General features: G+C 38.7%; 1 protein-coding gene across 3 annotated transcripts in view; it reads left to right on the forward strand.

The window, feature by feature from the left end:
- MAP2K6 (mitogen-activated protein kinase kinase 6) overlaps window positions 1-23,686 on the forward strand; it is a 140,482-nt gene extending 116,796 nt beyond the window's left edge. For 2 of the 3 annotated variants that reach the window (XM_523699.9, XM_063799916.1), the window contains exons 11-12: window positions 5,921-5,966; window positions 11,491-23,686. In XM_523699.9, the coding sequence (XP_523699.2) occupies window positions 5,921-5,966; window positions 11,491-11,568 (124 nt within the window). In that variant the 3' untranslated portion in view covers window positions 11,569-23,686. The remainder of the gene's footprint in view (window positions 1-5,920; window positions 5,967-11,490) is intronic. The other variant, XM_009433157.5, reaches the window with a different exon arrangement.
- Window positions 23,687-23,923: the final 237 nt, after the last annotated feature.

Consider the following 23,923-nt stretch of genomic DNA (forward strand, 5'->3'; position numbering starts at 1 on the left):
GCCAAGGTGGGAGGATCGCTTGAGCTTGGAAGGCTGAGGCTGCAGTGAGCCATAATTGTCCCACTGCACTCCAGCCTGGGTGACAGAGCAAGATCCTGCCAAAATAAGATAAAATTAAATAAATAACAAAATGTAATATAAAATAAAATATGAAACTATCTAGAAACAAAACCCAAATCACTTTACCCTAGAAGTCATTAAAAGATAAATTTTCCTTCCTCAAAGTGTCAGTATTATAGTTCTGGTAGAATGCTATACTTAAGAATATCAGTTGTCTAAAATAGTCATTTTGTTGGTATGGGAATTAAGAAATAGAAGGGAATCGTTAATTCTGAATTTTATGAGCATTCTTACTTATCCTCAGTTTGACTTTTTCAGCATGCAAGCTCTCCTATTTCAGATCCCAGGTCAATAACTTTTTTTCCCTGCCACAAACCACCAATATATTTTCTTTGATATCCCTTAAGTATGAACATTATTTTTCAACTGGGTTGAAAAAGTCATCTTATACTCGAAAAGTAGCACTGATTTTCTTTTAGAGTTTATGGCTGGCCTAGAACTTTACGGAAGCAATTTTATTTTTCATACATGTATTCATATATGGGTGCATACCTCCATCCATTAGCCATCTGGTGATTTTACTTGTTTGATGACTGAAAGCTTGAGGTTTGATCTGGAGCTTGGTGGAAAGAATGGAAAAGTGATAATGTTAACAGAAAAGTACCTCTTCTACCTCCTCATGAACATTCCCTGTGCACGTAACTCCCCTTTATCAGCTATTCTTTTATTTTTCTCATGAATAAAGCTGTGTTATTGAGACATAACTTCATTAAAGGACCTTTTTTTTTTTTTCATGATCTCCATGTTTTTTATATTTTTATTATGTAGGCTATGGTCCTCCCAGACTTCTCAGAAAGGCCCCTCTATGTGCTAAGTGGGGAAGGGAGACTACGGATTTCAAAAGTGAAATATTTAATCTCAAATTTCAAGATAGATACATCTATGTTTTTATTGCCTACATCTGTCTTTGGTATGCAGAAAAAGAACCCATTATACCCACAGCCTAGGTAACTGTCAGAGTATTTGTGAACTTGTGTATCCTACCTCAGCATTCGATGTCACAAAGCTACTAGGTATCATACACCTGCCTAGGTATCATACACGTGCCAAGGAATCAACTTGGCACGATGCCATCACCATGTTGCTAGGTACCATAATTCTGTATCCAGGGAATTGACTTGGTAGCCACTCTTGTCTGGCCCATCCGTACTGATCACTGCTTGTTAGTTGACAGTAAATCACTTAGTTTGTGGGGTGAAGTAGAAAAGCTCTAACAGGCTATCATCACCACACCCAAAGTTAGACCTAGAGTCCAGAGTTCCAGTTTTTGCATTTCTTTTGCAGTAACATCTGACAAATGTTATCTTGAAGGAGAAGGAAGAATTAACCATATGAACGTAAAGGAAAAAAGCAAACCCACAATGGTTTCTTACAAACCCTTCTTTTCTGTATTTATTTTGAGATAGGACTACAGAATGAGATTTTCTTCCTCTTTTTCCTATATATCTCTTTCTTATCATAGGGGTTTTAAGGAGTTCTTGAGTTGGGTTGTGTTGACCATGTCAGCCTTGTTTTGAGATTCATCACAGAGAAGTCTAATAGAGAAGTCTTGCTTTCTAGTCCTGCAGAAGGGTTAACAAACGAGTTCGCAAAAGATTGGAATCTTAGCCGGTTTACACTTTTCGTTATAAACTCTTCCTATAGGTTCACAGAAGGAAGTCACTGGAAGTCAACTGCCGAGTGCCAAATCAGCTGGACTTCCCTTTGGCTTTTTCTCCAGGCCTATTTAAGAAGCTGTGGGCCCAACTGACCAGTCTGATGGCATATTGAAGGGTAGTGGAGGCCCACTCAAGCATCAATATTGTCTGACTCAGGGAAACTAGCATAAAACACAGACAGTCAAATACAGTCTCCTACTTGTGTAGGAAGGACAGTAAAAAGAGGCACTAGATGTTTATTTAGCTTTTGACAAATGTATGCCTTGAAACGCGCAATGTGTTTTTATTCTGTGGATGTACCAAATAGCCCTTCTTGGAAATGATCGGGGGAATTCAAATAGGCAGAAATCCTCTGGTCAGCACAAACTACAAGCTAGCAATTCTCAAGACAGCATGAGCTGTTTTTTAGTGTCAGCTATGGTCAGAAGCGTGTGTTGTGGCATTTGGAAAAGGAATTAGGGCAGTTAGCTAATTGCACGCTTGAAAATGACAAGCTCTTTGAAAATTCAAAAGTCTGATTCCAGTTCAAAAAGAAATTGGTGTTGCTTTGAACTCCAAAGTTGTTATTGTATACTGAATTTCAAGTACTTCCTACTAAACATGGAAAATTTGCTTTCCCCCCAACCTTATCCTGAGTGTATTGCTATTCTTAGCCCATGTTTTGAAGTGTTCTTGATTTAAAAGATGGAGAGAATGGGTTATATCAGTTACATTAATTTAATAAACAGCCTTGCTTTGCGGTGTAAGTATTTTCCATCTATATTCTGCAGTAGTGTTTGGGGTAGATTGTGAGCTTTCTAATCAGGGGCCATGAGTCAAGGAATAGCCTATTGACCAGTTAGTCTTGGAGGTTTCAGGAATCCTTAACACTTTGTGATGGATCAACTAGGGTACTTTCCCCATATTTTCTTTATACAGAGTTAACAAAAATCTGGAGATTTTTTTTTTTTCTTTTTTGATACAGTCTCACCCTGTTGCCCAGGCTGGAGTGCAGTGGTGCAATCTCAGCTCACTGCAACCTCCGCCTCCCAGGTTCAAGTGATTCTTGTGCCTCAGCCTCCCTAGTAACTGGGATTACAGGCTCCTGCCACCATGCTCAGCTAATTTTTGTATTTTTAGTAGAGTCAGGGTTTCACCATGTTGGCCAGGCTGGTCTTGAACTCCTGACCTCAAGTGAGCTCAAGTGATCCACCTGTCTCACCCTCACAAAGTGTTGGGATTACAGGCATGAGCCACTGCACCTGGCCGAGAAATCTTTATAAGCTGTTCCAGAAGTGAAAAGATAAGATATCCTGACTCAAAATCAGTATTTTAAAAAAATACAGCATTTTAAAAAAATACAGTATTTTTAAAAATGGAGATGTTTAAGCTCATCTATCTGTTGGAAAGAGACAGTCATTTTATCTTTTCTGCTAAATATAAGGTAAAAAATCAGCACATTTTTACATTTGAGAAACAAGCTTTTCTTCCTGACATTGCCTTGGTTCTGTTGTTGACCGATGAAAGCTAGTAATGGAGTGGGCCTGGGTCCTCAGTGAGAATGTTCCAGATGCAATGCGGAGTTTAAGGTCTAAATAGAGACAGCCAGAATCAACCATCTGAATATTGAGTGTGGATTTAATGTTGCGCTTGCGCTTTTTGTTATTTACTTAGCGTGTTACATTGTTCCAACGATAGAGAAGCATTTCTGGTTTTTGATTTGCTTTGAACAATAGTGGGAAATTCAGGGCTTCTAGCCTGTTTGTTTGTTTTTTGTTTTTTTTTTTACCAGGGTCTGTGTGCAAGTCAGCAACGCTCCTGGGATCACATTGCTTCTTCTGTGTTTCTTTCTAGGTAAACTAGCTCTTGAACTTAGAAAGAAACACTTTTGCTTCCTGGGGTTGAGGGCAGGAGACGGTCGTGGTGAGAATGTGCTTAAAGACAGACAAACCAGCTGGAGATGGTCCTTTTAAGTGAAGGGGAGAGGAAGCCGCAACAAGGAGGGACCACCTGTTACACAAAGCACAGCGTTTCTTAATCTCTGCACTCATGACATTTTGGGCTAGAGTGTTCTTTGTTGTGCGGGATTGCCCAGTGCATTACAGGATGTTTAGCAACATCCCTGGCCTCTACCTATTAGATGCCAGTAACACGCTGCCACCAGATGTAACAACCAAAAATGCCTCCTGACATTTTCCGTATATCCTCTGGGGAGCAAAATGACCTCCAGCTGAGAACCACCCACGTAGACTCTCAGCATCTAGGTACCTACAAAACCATCGGTGGGAGTTACACGGACTCATTCATTTCACTCAGCACACATTCCCATATCAATCAGACTTTGCCACCTGTTAATTCCTCTTTCTAATGCGCTCTTATTTTTATCCTCAGTTGAGATGAAACTTTCTCTCATAGGTTGTCTGGTCACTGAGGTCACTAGGTCCTAGGTCTGCCCTCAGTTCCAGGTTGAAACTTCTGTCCTCACATCTACCTGTAGCCTGTCTCAGGTTCCCTGGCTTCCACCCACAGCATTGCCTGGAACAAACTGGTAGGCTGATTTTAAGTTGTTTTGGTTCAAAAACTTTCTCTCTCTCTCTCTTTTTTTTAAATTTTATTTCGTTTTAAACCACAGTTTCTCAAAGTGCCTGAACTACTTCGCTCTCTCATGGTTCTGTACCTTACCCCGTCATGCTTAGCTTCGGAGGGTGAGGCAGAGCTCACGTCACACATGCTAGGTCTCATTTGCTCAAAATGATCCGTTAGCTCAAATCCCAGCAACCTAACAATCAGTTACATTTTGATTCCTCCAACTCCAGGCAAAATTCCTTTCCATTCCAATGCCAGGCAAAGCTCCTTTCCATTCATGTATGATTTTGTGGTCCGTTGGGCACAGGAGTCTGTAGGTTGCCTTGCAAATCATAGTTTTCAAAATCATCTTTTTCTGCATTCTGTAACCTGGGATTCCAACTCCAAGTAAATTGTTTCTTTTCTTTTCTTTCTTTCTTTTTCTTTTTTCTTTTTTTTTTTTTTTTTCATTTTAAGGCCAGAGTTGGATAGAGGATAGGGATGGGCTGAGAATGGGGTGATGGGTTGGTCTCTTCATCTTACAGTTTTATTACTGTTAAATAATAAGTAACAGCATTTATTGCCTCCGGTATCAAATGTTATTAAATGTCTGTGTCAATGGAGAGCAGAATAACCAGAAGTCACCTGACAATAGCGCATGACCATAAAGTATTTCTAACAAGAATAATTGCTGTCACTGAGTGCGCTCTCTCTTTTATCAGCTGTCGTAAACAGGTCTTATTACCTTTGTCATAAACAAGCAGTATTACCTTAGAAATGTCATGGGGGGTTGGGCACAGTGGCTCACACCTGTACTCCCAGCTCTTTGGAAGGCTGAGGCAGGTGGATCACTTGAGCCTAAGACTTCGAGACCAGCCTGGGCAACATGGTGAAACCCTGCCTCTACAAAAAATACAAAAATTAGCCAGGCATGGTGGCACGTGCCTGTAATCCCAGCTACTCAGGAGGCTGAGGCAGGAAGATCACCTGAGCCTAGGGAGGTGGAGGCTGCAGTGAGCCGAGATTGTATGCCCCTGCACTCCAGCCTGGGCAACAGAGCCAGCCCCTGTCTCAAGGAAAAGAAAATAAATATTAGGGGTTTATTGCTTCTATCTCAGGCAGGTTTGGTTAGGACTATATAAAAGCAAATTATACATTCATGGGAAACAGAAGCAAAAAGAACTAGGTACCTGACAGTGAAGAGATAACAAATGGCAATGTAAGAAACACTTGCCAATTTCTTTGTCTGTGGAAATGGCATTAAAGCTGCTTTGAAGGAAAGTAGATTTTTTGAAAAAAAATGGCTATAGATCAGAAAAATTAGTGTGTATATCATCAGTAAAGTATCAAAAGGAAAGTACACACACACACACGCACGCACACACACACACACAACTATTTTTCCCATTAAGGCACAACCAGGGTGATTTAAAACATGATACATAAGCGTTACAGAAGAGGAAAGTCAAGATAGGAGGCTGTGTTTTCAATACACTTTTAAAGCTGATTATGTTTAGTGTTCTACAGGTTCTGAAATCCTTGTCTAATGAAAATATATATGGCTTCTAGATTTTAATGATTATTTTTTTTTCTTTAAGCTTAAAGAAGAATTCCAAAGAACGGCCTACATACCCAGAGCTAATGGTGAGTATTGTTAGCAATGTAAACATGACTATACTGATAGCTACAAAAGGCAAAGTCACTAAGACCTAAATTATCATCACATCACCATATGGGAAGAGTTGGTTCATTGATACATCAGTGACAGGAATTGAACTCCAGGAAAAAGAGTTAAAGAGTTCATCCTACATCCTTCTTAAACATAGGTTGGGACCTGTCACTATTCTTAGTAGTTTTTTTCCAGGCTAATAAACCTGTCATGATACAGAGCAAATTATGTGTATACAATTTATATTTTTGAATTTAAAAGATATGAGAAGCCTCATATTACTAAGATAAAATTAAGGAAAGTATGATTTAAGAGATTTCAATAATGAGGAAAACTTAAATGCTCTTTGACTGATCAATTTTTGATCAAATATCTGGGCTAAATTAGATGAACAACTTTTTGGGGGGTAGCTAGGGAGGAAAAAAAAATTTTGCTTTTTGTTTTCACTTTGGTGGAAAAAAGTAAGACAAAGCATTATTAGTTTAAATTATACTCCCTCAGCATTCACAGTTTATCACTTGCTGTGTCTATAAAAAGCAAGAGTGAAGAAAGTAAGATCTTAGCATTGTTTGTTGTATTAAAATAATGTTTCTTAATTGTGGTAACTATAGGCCGGGCATGGTGGCTGTTCATGCCTGTAATCCCAGCACTCTGGGAGGCCGAGTTGGGCAGATTGCTTGAGCCCAGGAGTTGGAGACCAACCTGGGCAACATGACGAAACCCCACCTCTACAAAAAGTACAAAAAATTAGCCAGGCATGGTGGCATTTGCCTGTAGCCCCAGCTACTCAGGAGGCCGAGGTGGCAGGATCACTTGAGCCCGGGAAGTTAAGGCTGCAGTGAGCCGTGATTGTGCCACTGAATTCCAGCCTGGGCAACAGAGTGAGACCCTGTCTCAAAGAAAAACAAACAAACAAACAAACAAAACTCTGGTAACTACAATTCTAAGCTAATTACTAATGATTCTAAAAGCTAAATACAAATGGCAAGGACCTAAACTTGGCAGTGCTTTGCTTTATCTAAGTATATGTTGAATGTAGGAGAAACACATTTTTGGGGGGGAGAAATATATAAAATTCAGACTATTTGCTAATTTATGTTAATTCCTAGATTTGTTTCAATTATCAAGGTTTTCATTTTAGCAGGGGAAGGAAGAGTTACGTTCATGCACAATTTCAAAAGCAATAAAACACTGACACCCTTTCTTACTGGAACACAGTTATTCATCAGGCATTAAATGCTTGCTCCTCTGCTATCCCAGCCACAAGCCCTGCTGTCTTCAAGACCAACTCAGGGCATGTCTTAGAAGCATGGATTCCTAGTGTCAAATGCTGTGGTGAGGTGGCTTAGATATGAGGAAGCACAGCTTGGAAATGTCGAGTCAGGAAGAGTTATAGAAAGCTGATCAGGAAGATGCGTGATAGTTACAGCCAATCACATAGGTTTTCACTTCTGTTGCCTAAGCTTTGATTGAAGATTGAACCATTTTGCAACTGGATGAATTGGAGATGAGACCATCTCATTGGGCCTCCATTGGGTGCATTAAAAGGCAGCCCCTGGTGCTCAGCACTCTACCATCTTTATTCAACTAAAACTCACAGTTAAGGAAATATGAGTAATGTTTGAGAAAATCCTAGCATAGTACATGTTTAAGTTGAATATTTTCTTCCCGATTATTTTTTAATAGCCAGTCAAAGGCTTTTTTGGTTCTGTTTACTCTTTTTTAATATGCTTATGCACCCGCTAGGGCATTTTAAAATTAATTTCATATAAAATACAGTAGATATACAGTTATTCTTGTAGGATACTATGGAGCCTGTAATCCTATTTTATTTATTTATTTATATTTTAATTTTTATTTTTTAGAGATGGAGTCTCATTATGTTGCCCAGGCTGGTCTCGAAGTCCTGGGCTCAAACAATCCCCCTGCCTGGGCCCCCCAAGTAGCTGGGACTACAAGTGTGCACCTGTACTCCTATTCTAAAGTTGCCATGTTTTGTAACTAAGTTCAGATAAGAAGAACATTTTCTATATATTTCTGGCTACTTTTTCTTCTTCCAAATGGTTTCGGATCAGAAATTTCACTGAAACACACTTGAGAAAAGAATGCTTAATATACATGGGCAGCTGATGTCAAATTCTACATTTGTAATATGTTCTAACCCTGTGATATTTTATGGCCTACATATGTATCAATGTTATAAAATCATGTCAGTCCCCCTTTTCTTCTTACAGCATTAGTCTTTGTGGTACTGGAAATGGACTTGCCTTTTAAGACTATAACTGTTCCCTGCTTTCCTGTGGAACTGAGGTTTTCAAACGGAAAATCTGAGTCCAAACTCCCTGACTTTAGCATTGGGAAAACACTTGCTGAGAGGCAATTGTTTAGATTTTAGGAGTTGGTGAGGAAGTATGAAGGAAAAAAATAATCCTTTTTCCAGGTGAAGGACAGTTTAATTAAGGCCTTAACCTAGACATGTCCCTCTTATAGAAATCCCAAATGTTTCTCTCCCTAACACGGATTGAAGGGTGTGTATTCTTTAAGATCATGTCATTTGCTTCTTCTCTCAAATGTCACTGGGGAGTATGACTCAGTAGAATTTGTTCTTCTAAAGTAGGTAGCAGCCAACGATTTCTGTAAAGGACTAAATAGTAAGTATTTTAGTCTTTGTAGGCTATACAGTTGCTGTTTACAATGGCTTAATTCAGTGTTGCAATGTGAAAGCAGCCATATCCGATGTGTTAAAAAAAAAAAGGGGGTGTGTGTGGCTGTGTTCCAATAAAACTTTATTTAAAAAAACAAGCAGTGGGCTAAATTTGGCCTCTGGGTCATAGGTAGCTGATCCCTGTCCTAGATGATAATCACCAGAAAAGATAACCAGTTCATTCAAGTGATTGCCCAGTGAAATAATGTTCTCCAATTATCTTAGGAAGTTCTAGATTGAACTGTATGTTAAACAAAGATGCCTGACCCATTCAAAACCATAGTCTTAAGGGATGAGGTGCTGTGCATGGGACAGGGAGACCTGCTGGTGACTGTAGCTTGTCTGTCTATTCCTCGTAGTATGTTCACGGATCTCCATGTTTTCTTCAGGCACATCAGTGAGCCTAAATGGTGTAAAGTCCTCCCTTCTTGTCTCCCTGGCTCCTCTTTTGGGAAACCCAGCCTGGTATTATAGTCTGAGTATTATTCATAGTCCCTCATTTGTCCATTTCCTGGTTGCTGCCCTTGCTAATCTTAATCCATTGCTTATAGGAGGGACTGGGTTCCCTCTTAACCTTTTACAGCCTCAAAACCCACACAAGAAGGCAAGTCACACTTTCCATTTGTCATGCCTACCCGTTTTCCCCTCCCCCTGCCCTTCTGGCTCTCATAGCATTTTCTCAACCTGGGAATAAATGGAAAGATGCCTAGCGATTTTCTTTTTTTTTGATTACAGCCTTCAAGTCAGGTTATTTAATTCATTTGCAGACTCAGGCAACATCTACTGAGCTAATAGCCACTAGCAGAACAAAAGGCAAGGTGGGGCTGGCAGGTGTTGGAAGCAGTCACCAAGATAATCTGAGGTTTGGCATGTCCTGTTTTGATAGTAAAAAGCTTTTAAGTACATTAAAAGATTTCCAAATGTCCAGAGGATGTAGGAAAGCTAATAAGCATGATGGTAGAGTCCTTGGTAAGTGTGCTGTGTATGTGGTTACTAATCAGAAGTATGGCTGCTATTTAGTTTTTGAGGGAGCTCAGGAGGAAGGACCTGGCACTCAGAGCTTCAGTTGATTTCATGAGTGTAAGGATCCAAGCCAGCACCCAACCTGTGTCCTCAGATGGGCAAAGGGAGAAAATCTCTTTTCCATTTTCTGAGTCATGATACTTAATCGTGACCCGCTATCTTCTTTGGGGTTTTTATTTCTTTGTTCCTTTCCCATTTGCATTGTTTCCTAGAGTTTTCCATGAGTGGGAACTCAGTTTTCCACGGAGCTGACTCATCCAACCCTCCGCTGTCAGGTTTAAAACAAATATAATTAGAAAACCTACAGCTGGGCAACATAAAGGTTGTAAACTAAACTCCCTAAAGTCAGGGGAAACAGAGTGAGTCACTTATGTGTCTGGATGTAAAAATGCTTACATTTAGCTACTCAACTGGTCATTGAAAATAGTACTACCAGGCAATCAAGGAAGTGAGCATGGGAGGTGAGACATGTGGGACTAAGTTCTACCTGTAGGAATTATCCATTTTGGGTAGGTTTGGTTGGTTCTATTTCCACTATAAGAACTGTGGCTCATGACCTGATATATCTTTCTAAGTAGAGGTGGCAGGCTCCACTGTGAGAGCTGGGCACTTATTGTAACAAAATTGAGCAGTTTGGGGAGAATTGTTCTAGTGCAGAGAAAATGGCTTCCTGTTCAGAATTGTTTTGAAATGCATGGCCTCTTGAATCACATACCATGCTTGCTCCCCTAGCAAAGCATAAGACTTGTTATGTTTTTAGAGTTTACTTGTTCTGAGCTGTGAGGATAGAGACTCTTCTTTTCCCTTTTCAATCTTTAATCTCCGAGTTCAGTTTTCTCTGCACATAACTAGAGTTTGGCAGTCTACATTATTTTTCAGATGGATCAACTCTTCATCAGGAGAGACATAAATAAAGCTCGTGGCTTGGCAAATGGCTTTAACTGTTTTAGTCTAAACCAATTCTCCAACGTCAAGGGCAAGGGCTACCTTCCTTGAACATTTACTGTTCAACAAAATTGGCTTCTCATTCCATCATCTTTTTCCTGAGAAATAAAAGTGCATACTGCTGGCCGGGCATGGTGGCACACGCCTGCAATCCCAGCACTTTGGGAGGCCGAGGCTGGCAGATCACGAGGTCAGGAGATCAAGACCATCCTGGGTAACACAGTGAAACCCTGTCTCTACTAAAAATATAAAAAATTAGCCGGGCATGGTGGCATGCACCTGTAGTCCCAGCTACTCGGGACACTGAGGCAGGAGAATCACTTGAACCCGGGAGGCAGGGTTTGCAGTGAGCCAAGATCGCACCACTGCACTCCAGCCTGGGCAACAGAGCGAGACTCCATCTCAAAAAGAAAAAAGTACATACACCTATGAATTGTCTTATTATCTTACTACTATATTAGCCTAAAATGACCTTGTGGGGCCCAGGGCTATTTGTAAATCAGAGTTTGGGTTGTTTTTTGTCAATCTTTGTATTTTGCTGTAGATGAGACTTACGTAGCATAATTACACTTTTTTTTTTAATTTAAAGAATATAGTGGAAACCTAGAGATATCAAGATGGAAAGAGTGACAACTAAGAGATATCTTTAAAATGTTTGCATCACTAGATGTGTGCTTGATTTTGGAAAGGGTAGGAAAAGCCCAGCCTAGCTCTGATAGGGATACTTAATCCCTGTACCAAGCAGATCTATTCATTTGCTAATCTCATATATTGATTGTCAGTAAGATATTAATACCATGTTTTATCTTTTTCTTTTTCTTTTCCAGCAACATCCATTTTTCACCCTACATGAATCCAAAGGAACAGATGTGGCATCTTTTGTAAAACTGATTCTTGGAGACTAAAAAGCAATGGACTTAATCGGTTGACCCTACTGTGGATTGGTGGGTTTCGGGGTGAAGCAAGTTCACTACAGCATCAATAGAAAGTCATCTTTGAGATAATTTAACCCTGCCTCTCAGAGGGTTTTCTCTCCCAATTTTCTTTTTATTCCCCCTCTTAAGGGGGCCTTGGAATCTATAGTATAGAATGAACTGTCTAGATGGATGAATTATGATAAAGGCTTAGGACTTCAAAAGGTGATTAAATATTTAATGATGTGTCATATGAGTCCTCAAGCTTCTCAGACTTCTCTTATTCTTTACAAAATGAATGCATTGGCCCTGACAAAAAGGTGCTACAGTAGTGATGAAATTATAAGTAGATTTGTAGTTTGTCCCATTTATTATTTTAATATTTATGTTTAAGTGCTTGGTTGAAAAGATTCCATTTTATACAAGAAGGGAGATTCAAAAAAAAATATAAGGTTGGGTTAGCAATATTTATAGGGCTTTTATTTTTTAAGTTCAATTGTGTCTGTGGTCCAGAAGAAATTATTTAATATGCATCTTTGAGAATATTATAAAAATATCAAAAAGGAGCTCTTCTTGTGAAATGTCTGTTCCAGCTGTTGTGACTGCTGCCATTTTTGCAAACATCTGCCCAATCATGGGTGATCACCACATCTTTTAGGGGAAGTGACAAGATGCTCTGGTCATACTCTTTTTCCCAACTTTGGAAAACATAAAAATCACTCATATCACAGCTCAAAGAGTAAAACATTTGGTTCTCCTGACACTTGTGGTATAGTATTAGTGGAAAGTGATTCGTAATATGATTTTATATCCACCTACCTATTCATCTACCTGTGTGTGTGTGTGTGTTTGTGTGTCTATTTGGCAATTCACAAGTCCTGCCAAGTGGTTTCTATGAGCATCTCTGTTTGGTAAGGAGGACATTTGTCAGTTTTGAGGGGGACATGTGTTAAATCACAGAAAAAAATGGTGCCTTCTTCTGCGTTTGTCCCTCCTGCCATGTGTAAGTTCTAAGGATTGTCTTTGTAGTTAATGTACTCTTTGGCTTTGTTTGTTTGTTTTCTTGTTCAGTGAAGCAGCCTTACTATTCATAGAAGGGCTAGAATAGGAGAAAATTAAAGGTAGTGAGTAATTCTTTGATAAGATGAGGAAATAATGGGAAAGGTTGAATTAATTCCTAGGCATGGACTACCAGATGACCACAAGTTGCGTTGAGGCCGCATCTTTCTTCAGCAGCGTGCAATAGCTGGCTCCTCTATAGGAGATGAGCTTCATTGGGAGCTCCTAGCAAGTTGACTAAACAGCAAAAGTTCTTTCTCATGGCTAAATATACCCACAGGTTCTATGATCTGTAGCTCTAGGTTTCTTGATGATCAAGGAGTGAAGTAATTGACAGGGAAAATATACACCTATGATAAATAACCAGGAAGCATTGCTTTTGGACAAGGAAGGACAGAGGATTTTGATTTTAAAAAGAAGAAAAAAACACCTTATTTTTTCTTTCTTGGCCTCAAGTTCAATATGGAGAGGATTGCTTCCCTGAATCCTCTCTTCCTTCCCCTTTTAGATTTTGAAGTGCAATCATATGTTTTTCTCTGTTTGCATTTTTTCCTCCTTGTTCTTGACAAGGAGGAGTTGCTCCTGCCCAGAATGAGTGTGACACTTCCGAACACTTCTTCATATTCAGTTCCAAGATATATCTGCTTGATTAAACATGAGCTTCCTCTGCTCTGAAGCTACCTCTGTCCTCATTTTATTCTAGCCAGAAAAGGAGTATCACCCTAGTGATTATGGCTGTTCACTTTCCCATCTCTCTTCCTAAATCTGGAAGTTCTTCTCTTGGAGATCAAGAGAAAAATTACAATTGTATTCCTTACTTTATTCACCCATCTATGAAAACAGGAAGCAATAGGAAAAAAAATCCGGTTACTCCATTTTAGCTTTTGGTGAACGATGTAAAGCAAATTGTCTCTCTGGTCTAGGTCTGATTACTCTTACCTGTTTTTCCACTTTGAGACATTCTAAACAGAATGTGTAACTTCTCATATGTATGCCTCTCCCATCTGTGAACCTAGGCCAAACTTGCAAAAACAATCATATTAATAGTAGGGTAGAGAAAAAGTTAGTCTATGGTTCTCAACCCTCGTGTACATTGGAACCATCTGGGAGCTGTGAACACTGTCGCTGCCAATGTTCCAGTCACCAGAGATTTGGATTTAACTGGTGGGGCCTAGGAATTGGTGTTTTTTTGTTTTGTTTTGTTTTTTACACACCTTCGTGTGATTCTGATATGAAGCTGGGTTCAGAACACTGATCTAGTACCTTCTAAAGAGAACTGACTTAAATTTACTTTCTTTTGAACATTTGCAGGGAGTAACATGCCATTGCAGAGAGTAACAAAAACAGGTCCTATTTCTTTCCCTGTCCTCATCAGTGGAAATCTCTTTGTCACTCTGAGGGAAGGCATGTTCCTGGGATACTGATAGGAAGTTTAGAACACCTTTTCCCCAGAGAAGCAATATTTTGCACTGTTATTAAATATCTTACACGGTAAAGTCAAAAGAATGACCTGATAGCCTCACAAGACTAAATTTTAGAGCATGGTTTTGTTTTTGGAAAACTGTGTTGTAAGTGCCAATCAACCAACTTTTGAAAAAATCAAGATACCTAAACTATATATAAATGGGGAGTATTCTGTACATATAGACTTATATATAAAGACATCTGTGTTCACGGATGACCCTCAAAATAGTTAATGCCCCACCAGCATAGACCATCTGAATATCAGCCCTGTCTACACCTATCAATGTATTACAAAATCAGTATAGCTCTACAAAAGAGATCATGCTTATTTCCCCAGATGTATTTGATTTTATGTCATATAATTGTCCATGTTATAATTTTTGAAAATGTTTATTAAAATAGCCATCTTTTTTGATATTATTGGTTTAAGAGGTGTGCCCAAAAAAGTAATATGCATAACTTTTAAGACTATTACCCTATGTTTGTACGTATGAGTGAATATTGCCCACCAGAGTAGCCATCTTGAGAGACTACATATTTATATTCATAATGCTATTAAATTATTTTTGCCACTCCTCTTTCAGAAAAGGCTTTAGAATCCACTCCCTCCTCTGAGATGTGTGTCATCATTTGAGAATTATTACTTAGGTTTTGTTGTTGTTTGTTTTGCTTTTTACAAAAATCCTTACCAGGTGTTTCCCCCTTTGATTTACCTGCCTTGTTTATCAGATTTTGCACAAAGTTGTGTTTGACAATTTCTAGAAGTTAAATCTTCCCTCAGAGCTGGAGTTTTAGCATCATTGACTCTTTGTAAAACGCCATGTCATGGGCTCTGAAGATAATTTCAAATGAAGATTTCCACACCCTGCCCCCACCACCCCTGCCCAAAGTGCATGATTATTTTTAAGCAGAGTCATTCTTCCACCAGAATAAGTGTAATCTCCCAAAATGACTACTTTGAAGGAGATAGAACCCCCATAAAGGTATATGTTTGTTGATAAAATATCAGGTCATCACGGATTTTGCAAGTGAAAGTCACCTATCTTCTATGATTGAAGGTCCTGATGTGGGGGAATAATCTATTTTTTCTAAAGACTGTGTTTGGTCACACTGATTTAATCAGAACAAATGGGTTAAATAAGCAGCTTTTATCACAGTTAAGCCATCTGAAATGGAAACAAGTATGTATGGGCATGGCTTGAAATTGTTTGTATTTTACAGTTCTTGTATATCCTTCAAGCCTAACAAAAAATTGTATGTGCCAGAGATTCCTAAACTTTCTGTGTTCAGGGTGCCATTAGTTGTCTTGGTACTTTTTTCATGGTGCCCCAGGCCAAAATATATACTTAATAGTTCAGTGTTTTAAGTAATTAGGTCCCAACAGCTTAATAATAGCAGTTTGCACAGTGTCCTGCATATATCACTATATTTCCCTTAAAAATTTCCAACATTGGCTGAGCATGGTGACTCAGGCCTGTAATCCCAGCACTTTGGGAGGCTGAGGCAGGTGGATCACCTCGGGTCAGGAATTTGAGACCAGCCTGACTAACATGATGAAACCCCGTCTCTACTAAAAATACAAAATTAGCTGGGCATGGTGGCACATGCCTGTAATCCCAGCTACTCAGGAGGCTGAGGCAGGAGAATTGCTTGAACCCGGGAGGCGGAGGTTGCAGTGAGCCGACATCGTGTCATTGCACTCCAGCCTGGGCAACAAGAGCAAAACTTCATCTCAAAAAAAAAAAAAAAATGTACAACATCTTGCTTAGCCTGTGTGTGTTCTGTGGTACCTTGGAATAGCTCAGTACATAATTTGGGGACCACAAATATCTATTATGCCAATGTTTGCACTGTCTGCTGTTGGTGACCCTCAAAATGAAATTCTTGGCCACTCAACTCTCCACATTATTTCACTCTTTGTTTTGTTATTATTAGTATTCTTCTTGCTTGCCATTGGCTAATTCATTTTTTAACTGCAACCCTACTCTTCTTTGCTGTTCATCAGCCCTGCAATGCCGTAGTGTCTTAGTCTAGAAAAATGCAATACTCATAAGCCCCAGCATCGGAGGAGGCTGGTGCTAAGATGGACAGGGTTCCTGATTTCTCTCATTGAACTTGATTTAGTGTCTTGGGAATTATAATCTCAAAGGAGGCAGAGAGGGGTTAATGTTGCATAATTTATCACTAAAATGTCTTTGTTGACCAAGGGGCTTTATTAATTATGCTCAGAGAAACAATTCTGTTTCTCTTAAAAGTGTCTAACAAAACACTTTTTTCTTTGGCCTGAAAGGACAGTGGATACCTAGTTCCTAATTTCCTACCCAAATGCTGTTTTGGCTGTGTTACTCCCTCTGCCCTCGAAGCTAAGATTTGTATATTTACAAAATTTATTGGAGCTGGTAGTCAGATCTAGTAAAATGGATTAAATGTCAATTGTGCTGGGATTTTGCCTTAACATCTATCTATGACTTGAAGAGGGATTTGTTGGCTCAAAGGATCTTCTGCTTTTAATGAATTAGCAAGTGAAAAGGTATTTGAATAAATGTCAGCTTCATAGGACTTTTTTTTTTTTTAACTTTTCAAATGGAAGGTGCAGTTTTCAATTAGGCCTCTGAAAATTTACATAGTCAGATGGAAAAATGCCAGAGTAAAATCTAGGAAGAAGGAGCTACCAGACCCGATAGAATAGAAAGAAAACTATTTTATTCTAGGAGGTCTATGTTCCTCTTGTGTTTGAGTGGCTCTAGAGCTGTTAAATGTGCTGACAGCTAAAGATGCTCTTTGGGGTGTTTTTTGGCTTTAATTTGGGTACTATGGATTCTTTTGGGAATCTGTTGAAAGCTAGGACCTTTTCCCCAGGAAAATTTACATTGTATATGAAACACATAATTTTGCAAACTTTTTTTGGTTGTTGTTGGGAGGGGGTTGCAGTTTATATACTCCACGGGGTTAGTAGCTCTGTTCTGTAGAATATTGACTGTGACATCCTAGACCATGGTTGGCAAACTTTTTCTGTATAGGACCAGATAGTAAATATTTTTGGCTTTGTGTGTTATACCATCTCTGTCACAGTTACTCAGCTCTGCTGTTGTATCATGAAAGCATCTATACGTAATACACAAATGAATGAGCCTGGTGGCTGTGTTCCAATAAAACTTTATTTACAAACCAAGCAATGGGCCAAATTTGGCCCACAGGCCATGGTTTGCCAACACCAGTCTTACAGCATTAAATATAAAACTCTGATTAACTAGATGTGTAGAGTTCTTCCATTTTAGTGACTATTGAGCTCAGCTGCTGTTGAGGCAGATTAGGAAAATGGACATAGGAAACTGGATTCAGAAAGGATGAGGACTGTTTAGTCCCATGAAAGTTGCTTGTTAATGTCCTCAGGTAAGTATGAATTGTTCTGGAAGCTGATAGAACAATTTTCTTCAGATCAAACTGAAGTACTTACTTTTTCCATTTCTATGCAATCACCAACATAATTTACTTCAATTTGGAAATAAATGTCACAGTTCTCTTAGTTGTTAACTGTATCCTTGGCTTAGGTTATTTGCATTTTCTTTCTTTCTTTCTGTAGTGTGGTTTATACACAAGGAGAATCACGAACCCAGACACTAGTCAATCTCTCTATTCCCTGACCTGTACTGAGATTGGGGAATTTGGGAGGTCAGACTTACCTCAAACGTAGAAGAAGGCAGATAGAGTTCTTAACCTTTTCCAACTTATCCACCTCAATTATTTGTTCACATTTTAAGGAAGTAGGAAAGAGTAGTCTGAAGTCACAAAATTTGTTCTCAGGTGTTCTTAAAGCTCCCTGTTCTCACTGCGACAGAAGACTCAGGCCTACTCATTTTGTGCTGTCCCACAAAAGTGAGAGGAGTACTTCTCTTTTTTTAAATCATCAGTAAATTTCAATTTTAAGGGGCCTATGCAAAATGCCTCCTTTCTGATGTGATTTTCTTGGGTTGCTGGCCCTAGTTGAATTTATGGGCCCTGAAGCCTCTAGTGGAAATCTTGTCTTCCCTATAGAATGAGAACAGCTATGTAATTTGCTTCACCTTCCGTTAGGACTTGCACCCTCTTTGCCATACAGAATGCTATAAAAATGACAGTCTGCCAGTGACCGAAGCTTTCTCATTTTTTTTTCTTCCAGAACAATAATAGCACACATCTTGGTTAAAGCTATAGTCTCCTTATTATTCAGAAATATTCTTTTTCCTGCTGCACCATTAGGCAAACATACATTATGCTTAGAATGATACTTGGAAACTCCTTAACAGGGCATATTGAAGTATTTGATCCAGCAACTTACCTAAAAGAATGTTTGCTCTTCACCTAGGGAAATAAAACCTGAATTTCAGAGCCTTCAAAATGAAATTATCCTTCCAGGGGAAGCACATTGCCACCAAATACATCACTCACTACCTGTTCCTGGTGACTACATAGAAGATGTGTTATTTTTCTGAGGTTTAGAAAGTCACTGTTTACAGCTATGCAAATATTGTACTATTACAGATTTTTCTAATGAAGTAGTTTGAAATCAAGACTTTAGTGGAAGGTAATCTTTTCAGTTTCTGACCCAGATTTCTTTTTCAAGCAAAACTCCTCTGAAAGCCTCTTTGCTATAGAGGTGATGAAGGCACTTGCTAGCCTAAGCAGAAACATAAAGTAAAAAACTTTGTAGTAGGGAATTTTTGTTGGTAAGAAATCAGTATCATCTTGTAACACAAACACGTGTTAATAGAACTTAAAAATACTCAGCCTAATTCCTTGGGACTTTCAGTATCTTGACATCACTTGTATTATCATTTGAACTTGGACATTGAGCCCTTTATTTTTGGGAGTTTACAGTTAAATTTTGGAAGAATTGTGTTGTATTTCTTTCTTAGATGTTGTCAGTATGAACAGAATTTTTTTGTGGACAGTTAATCTTGATGTGCTCCATAGCTTTCTCCAGTTTACACTTTTGCATTTCTGAGATTCAGGGTCGTTTTCAAGGAAGGAGGCTAATGTTTAAGGCCTGGAGGCTGAATTCAGGGAGCGTATTGGCAAGTTTAGGCACTTACTTGTGTCTTAATGTGGGAAACAGAACTTTCTAAGTAATCTCTGGAGTTTGTAGCTTAGACCAGGCCTTCAAAAGTCTTTTCTGTTTTCCTTTGCTGCAATTTGCTTGTTATTTCTCTGCCGGTCACAGATGACCTGGACTGACTTAATGCTTTTGTGGTAAGGAACTGATCTGGCCATTTTCATATAACAAAAATCAAAGTCAACAATTTTGTATCAGGCTGCCTAAATGAACCCTATTGTTTCCAGTTCTTAAAAATTTAAGGGCTATCTAAGAAAAGTTTAAGCAAAACCCTCATTCCAAACATGCGACCTTATAATAAGAACTTCCTTTAAAGATGAGCAGCAAGGTTGGGTATCTGATTTCACTAAGTAATATTCTATTGTGGTCAGAAATGGGTAATTTGCATCATTTGGTCACTATCAATATTTGTGTTGGAGTCTGCAAGATATTTCAACAAAGTAAGCCAAACCACTATCTTAGGGGATTGTTGCTGGACTTTGGAATATAAGGCTGAACAGTGATGTGAAGTCATGTTTGGGGGCTGGAAGAAGTGATAAATGCAAAGGTTGGTGCTAAATTAGGAACCCCTTGAAGGAGCAAGCTGATTAAAAAAAAAAGCTGGCAGAAAAGTATATCTTTTAATTTATTTGCAGTGTTACTATATTATAGAGATGATTTCCTATGGGAAAACCCATCAAAAAGCCAAACCTTTATTGTTATTTTTCCTTAAAAATACTGAGCTATAAGAAGATTCAGAGAGTGGCATTAATTTGGGTATCAGAACATTTTCTTTTGTATCCCTAGTGTTATTGATTTGAAAGAGTTACCTTTTCAGACAGATGGCTGAACAAAAGTAAATGATTAACGGGAAATTTGATGGTTGAGAAAAAGGAACGATATGCCTAAAGCATTTTGAGAATATACCCCTCATCCATCAGCCACCTCTGGGTAAAGAAACACAAATACCAAAGCCTGAGCTCCTTAACCTTTTGTTCCAGAGGGCAGACATTTTTAAGAAAGGTGGATGTTAGAGAAGGTTACCTGATGAGCAAGCTTCTTTCCCATAATTCAGAGAACTGTGAATGTACTTAGAAATACACTACAGGTCTTCACCAGATGGACTAGATTTTATAATTTTAAAATATAATACTGAAAGCTAGTTTGAAGTTTCAGAAGCCATGAATGATGGGGAAGAAGTAGTTTCTTATTTTATTTTATTTTATTTTTCTGATCTCAAGTTGTTTGTCCTGTTGTATGTTCAATACTTGGGGAGATAAGAGCGAGGTACAGCTGTGGTTTTCAGACCATATTCAGTGGTGCCCCTGAGGGTCTCTTGTGAACAGAAGGGAAAAAGAATGTGATGAAGGTGAACTCTGCCTATCTGAACCTCTGTCAACCTCCAGTCAGAATATCTGGCTTCTAGTATTGTTCCTTTTAACTGGAAGTCTCTGTGGCCATTAAAAACTTGGGAACATTGGATTAAATGACCACTTTAGGACTTTAAACAGTCTCAAATATGGGAAATTTTATAGCCAACCATGGCTGTGAGTCCCTGGCTTTTGCCGTATTGAGTATGCTCACAGAGATAGGGAGATAGGTGGCCAGAAGACAGGGTCATTTAATTTTAATTGAGCATAAATCATTTTGAAAGAAAAGTGCAAGGAATTGTTGTATGACAGCCATGCATTATAGATCCTTACATGCGACATTTTCCTAAAGTGGTTGAGAATGACCTGATCTTTGTTCACCATCTCAGTGACAAGGTGTGGAGTGACTGGGCTCTTCATATGCAGTGGAATTTTTGCACCTCTAGGTTTGCAGAGGCAGGAGTTACCATTTTTGTTCATTGACCTATCAGAAAAAAGCAAATCCTTTGGACAATGTTGACACAGACAGGGGTATGGTCTGAGACTCAAGCTAACAGAGCTACCCCTTGCTGCCTTTTGCAAAGGTGTTGTAGGTGGAGAAGGGTAATGGAAACCTGGTACAGCCTTTAGAAGTTGGAAGCTGTGGTGGCGTATCTGTCATGAACTGCACACAAGGGAATGCTTAAACACCAGCTGAGTCATATCAGGTGCCTTGTACACACACATAAAGAGTCTGGTGAATTCTGACAGTGTTATGTTTGCCACTAGAGCAAATGTAATAGCTGGGGTTTCACAGCAACTCTTTTAGAAAACTATATGTGCCAAAAATTTACATTGGGCAGCAGTTTATAGTGTTCTTGGCCAATCTGCATAAAAGCCACTTGAGGAGGTTTGATTAAGAAAATTCTGTTTATCTCCTGTATTACCTCTGTGTTTGATTTATTCTTTAGTCTCAAATTTATTTTCTGAGTGGACTGATTTTCTATATGAACTGAAATGATGTTTTAATAGAATAATAGGTATTTTTAGAGGAAGAGTATTTTTTTTGTGTAATTCGCTTACACAACTAGGACATACTTCCTATGATACTGAATCATCAAATTGAGTCATTTAAAGCTGAAAGAGGTGTTAGGAATGTAGTTTCACATTATTTAAATACATGAACAGTTTTCTATATATTTTGTGAAAATCTTGATGAGACACTAGAATTTCTTTATGGAATTGAACTTTACAAGAATTTTAATAAAAGAGGTGGATTTCTTCAGCTTTCTTTGTGCTTCAGTTTCATAGCTGAAAATGCTGCTTCCGTTTGTTAATATGGACTTTGTAAGGAAACACAACAACACGTTTTCTTACCTTCTGTAAATTTTGTGATAGACACATGTTATTTGTATATATGATTGATTGTTTGCCTGTTGCACCCTAAAGTTATTTTCAAACCATGTTTATTGCAAAGAGAGCCTTTGGGCAAGTGGAAAATGCCCTGATGCTAGAATGAGGTAGTTCCATAAGCTAGTTAGGAGCTTGCTACCTCTTCTTGGTACCTGAAATATTCTGAAAGGAGATCGGAGAGGTCCTATGCACCCCTGTCTTTCAAAACCCACCTCCAGCACTTCAAAGTAGTGTCTCTGGAGAGTTTAAAATAAAAGAATGAATGCTATTCAGTGGATTCCCTCATTGAGGCTCCCATCTTTCCTGCCAGGTGCAGCTTTTTCTGGTTGGAATCATCTCTTCTTTACGGATTGCCGCATTGTCTCTTTGTGAATGAGGCAGGCTGAACTGTAGAGCATGAAACTCATTAGAAGTTTATAAAGTAAAGACCTGTAAAGCATGTGGGTGGAATGTTTCCATGCTCTTGAGGTGAATATTAAATTTAAATTCTGGCCTTTGGGAACTCTTTGCTTGTGAGCTGAAGAAGGAAAGAAGGAGTTGGGGGTGTATATCTAACTGTGTTTTTCTATATGGAAATATATGAGCATCAAGTGATAACTTCAATAAGGCCTCAGGATTGTATTTAAAATACCTGTTTTGTGGGACAGCATGCCTTTGTTTTCTTTGCCTGTTGGCTTTGGTGGCTCCAAACATTTTCATTTTAGGCTAGCTTTCCTGTCACCCAGGTTGTGTGCATTTTTTTTTCATTTGAACTATTGTTTATCATTATTAATGATGTTATCTCCAAATCCCAAAGCCAAGGAAATAGCCAGTATGCAGGACTTGCAGTAGATATAAGCATTGGTGTTAACATAGGTTAAGTTTTGATAGTGTTCCCAGAAATATACTGAATTGAGGCATAATGTAGCTTTAAAGAAATTATGTTTCTTTTTAACATTTGGAGAAGCCACCTGTCCTGGGTCCCTATTCTTGAGAAATTCATCTTTTCATGCAAATAACATTGATGGGGGACAAGACTGGATGATTGACTTCTATCAGTCAGTAGACAAGGAAGTATAATAATTGCCAAAGGTGAGGGTAATTTTGCCTTACAAGTATGTAGGTCATTCTGTGGTGGGATTTCCCATCACATCTAGTAAAAAACAACCTTTTCATTTCCCTCCTTTCTAATCCAAGATCATATTTTTAAAAAGTAGGTTTCTGATGTGCCATGAAATATTTCTGTGAATCTGTGTTTTTGACCAAGGAAACAGCTGAGATATTAAACCATGTGGTTGTTCCACGGTTCATCTGGCTACCGTTCTGGGTCCCCTCTGACCACCTCAAAAAGAAAATGAAATTGGGAGATTAAATCAAGCTTGACCTCCTCTTTTAATGAGGAACTTTCACGTTGACTTCCTATCTCAGGATATTCTTCAGTTTCATACTGCTGAGGAGAAAGGAACAAGCTGCAGACACTGTAACTGGTCTCCAGATGTGTGTATATGCGTGTAAAACTTCACACCGTGTGTGTTGTGTTCAATGTTGTGTCAATCTACAAACTGACTCAAACAAAAGTTTAACGATAGAGAAGACAGTGATAATGGCAAAAAAAAAACACCCAACCACCTTTTTCCGTCAAAGTGCTTGCTATGGCTTTCATAGCTGGGACAAGTAACATTAAGTATTCAGGAGCAAAGTGTTCTTGAAAGAAAATGGTGTGTTGATCTCATAAGAAAATGTACAACCAATAAAAGACATTTTAAAAAGCGTAGTGAGTCTGTACATTAATTGAGTTGTTGGAAACCCTATATTCCAGGAACATGGTATAAAAGGCTCTCCCGGTAAAAGCTTTCCTGGACTATATATTCTTGTTATTCTTTCTCTATGCTTTTCCTATTTCTACCACCGCACTTCCAAAACAGACTAGAAAAAAACCTAACAACACAACAGTATTGCAGTCGTATTAGTCTGTTTTCATGCTGCTGATAAAAACATAACTGAGACTGTG

The sequence above is a fragment of the Pan troglodytes genome, chromosome 19, assembly GCF_028858775.2.
Source record: "Pan troglodytes isolate AG18354 chromosome 19, NHGRI_mPanTro3-v2.0_pri, whole genome shotgun sequence".
NCBI lineage: Eukaryota > Metazoa > Chordata > Mammalia > Primates > Hominidae > Pan > Pan troglodytes.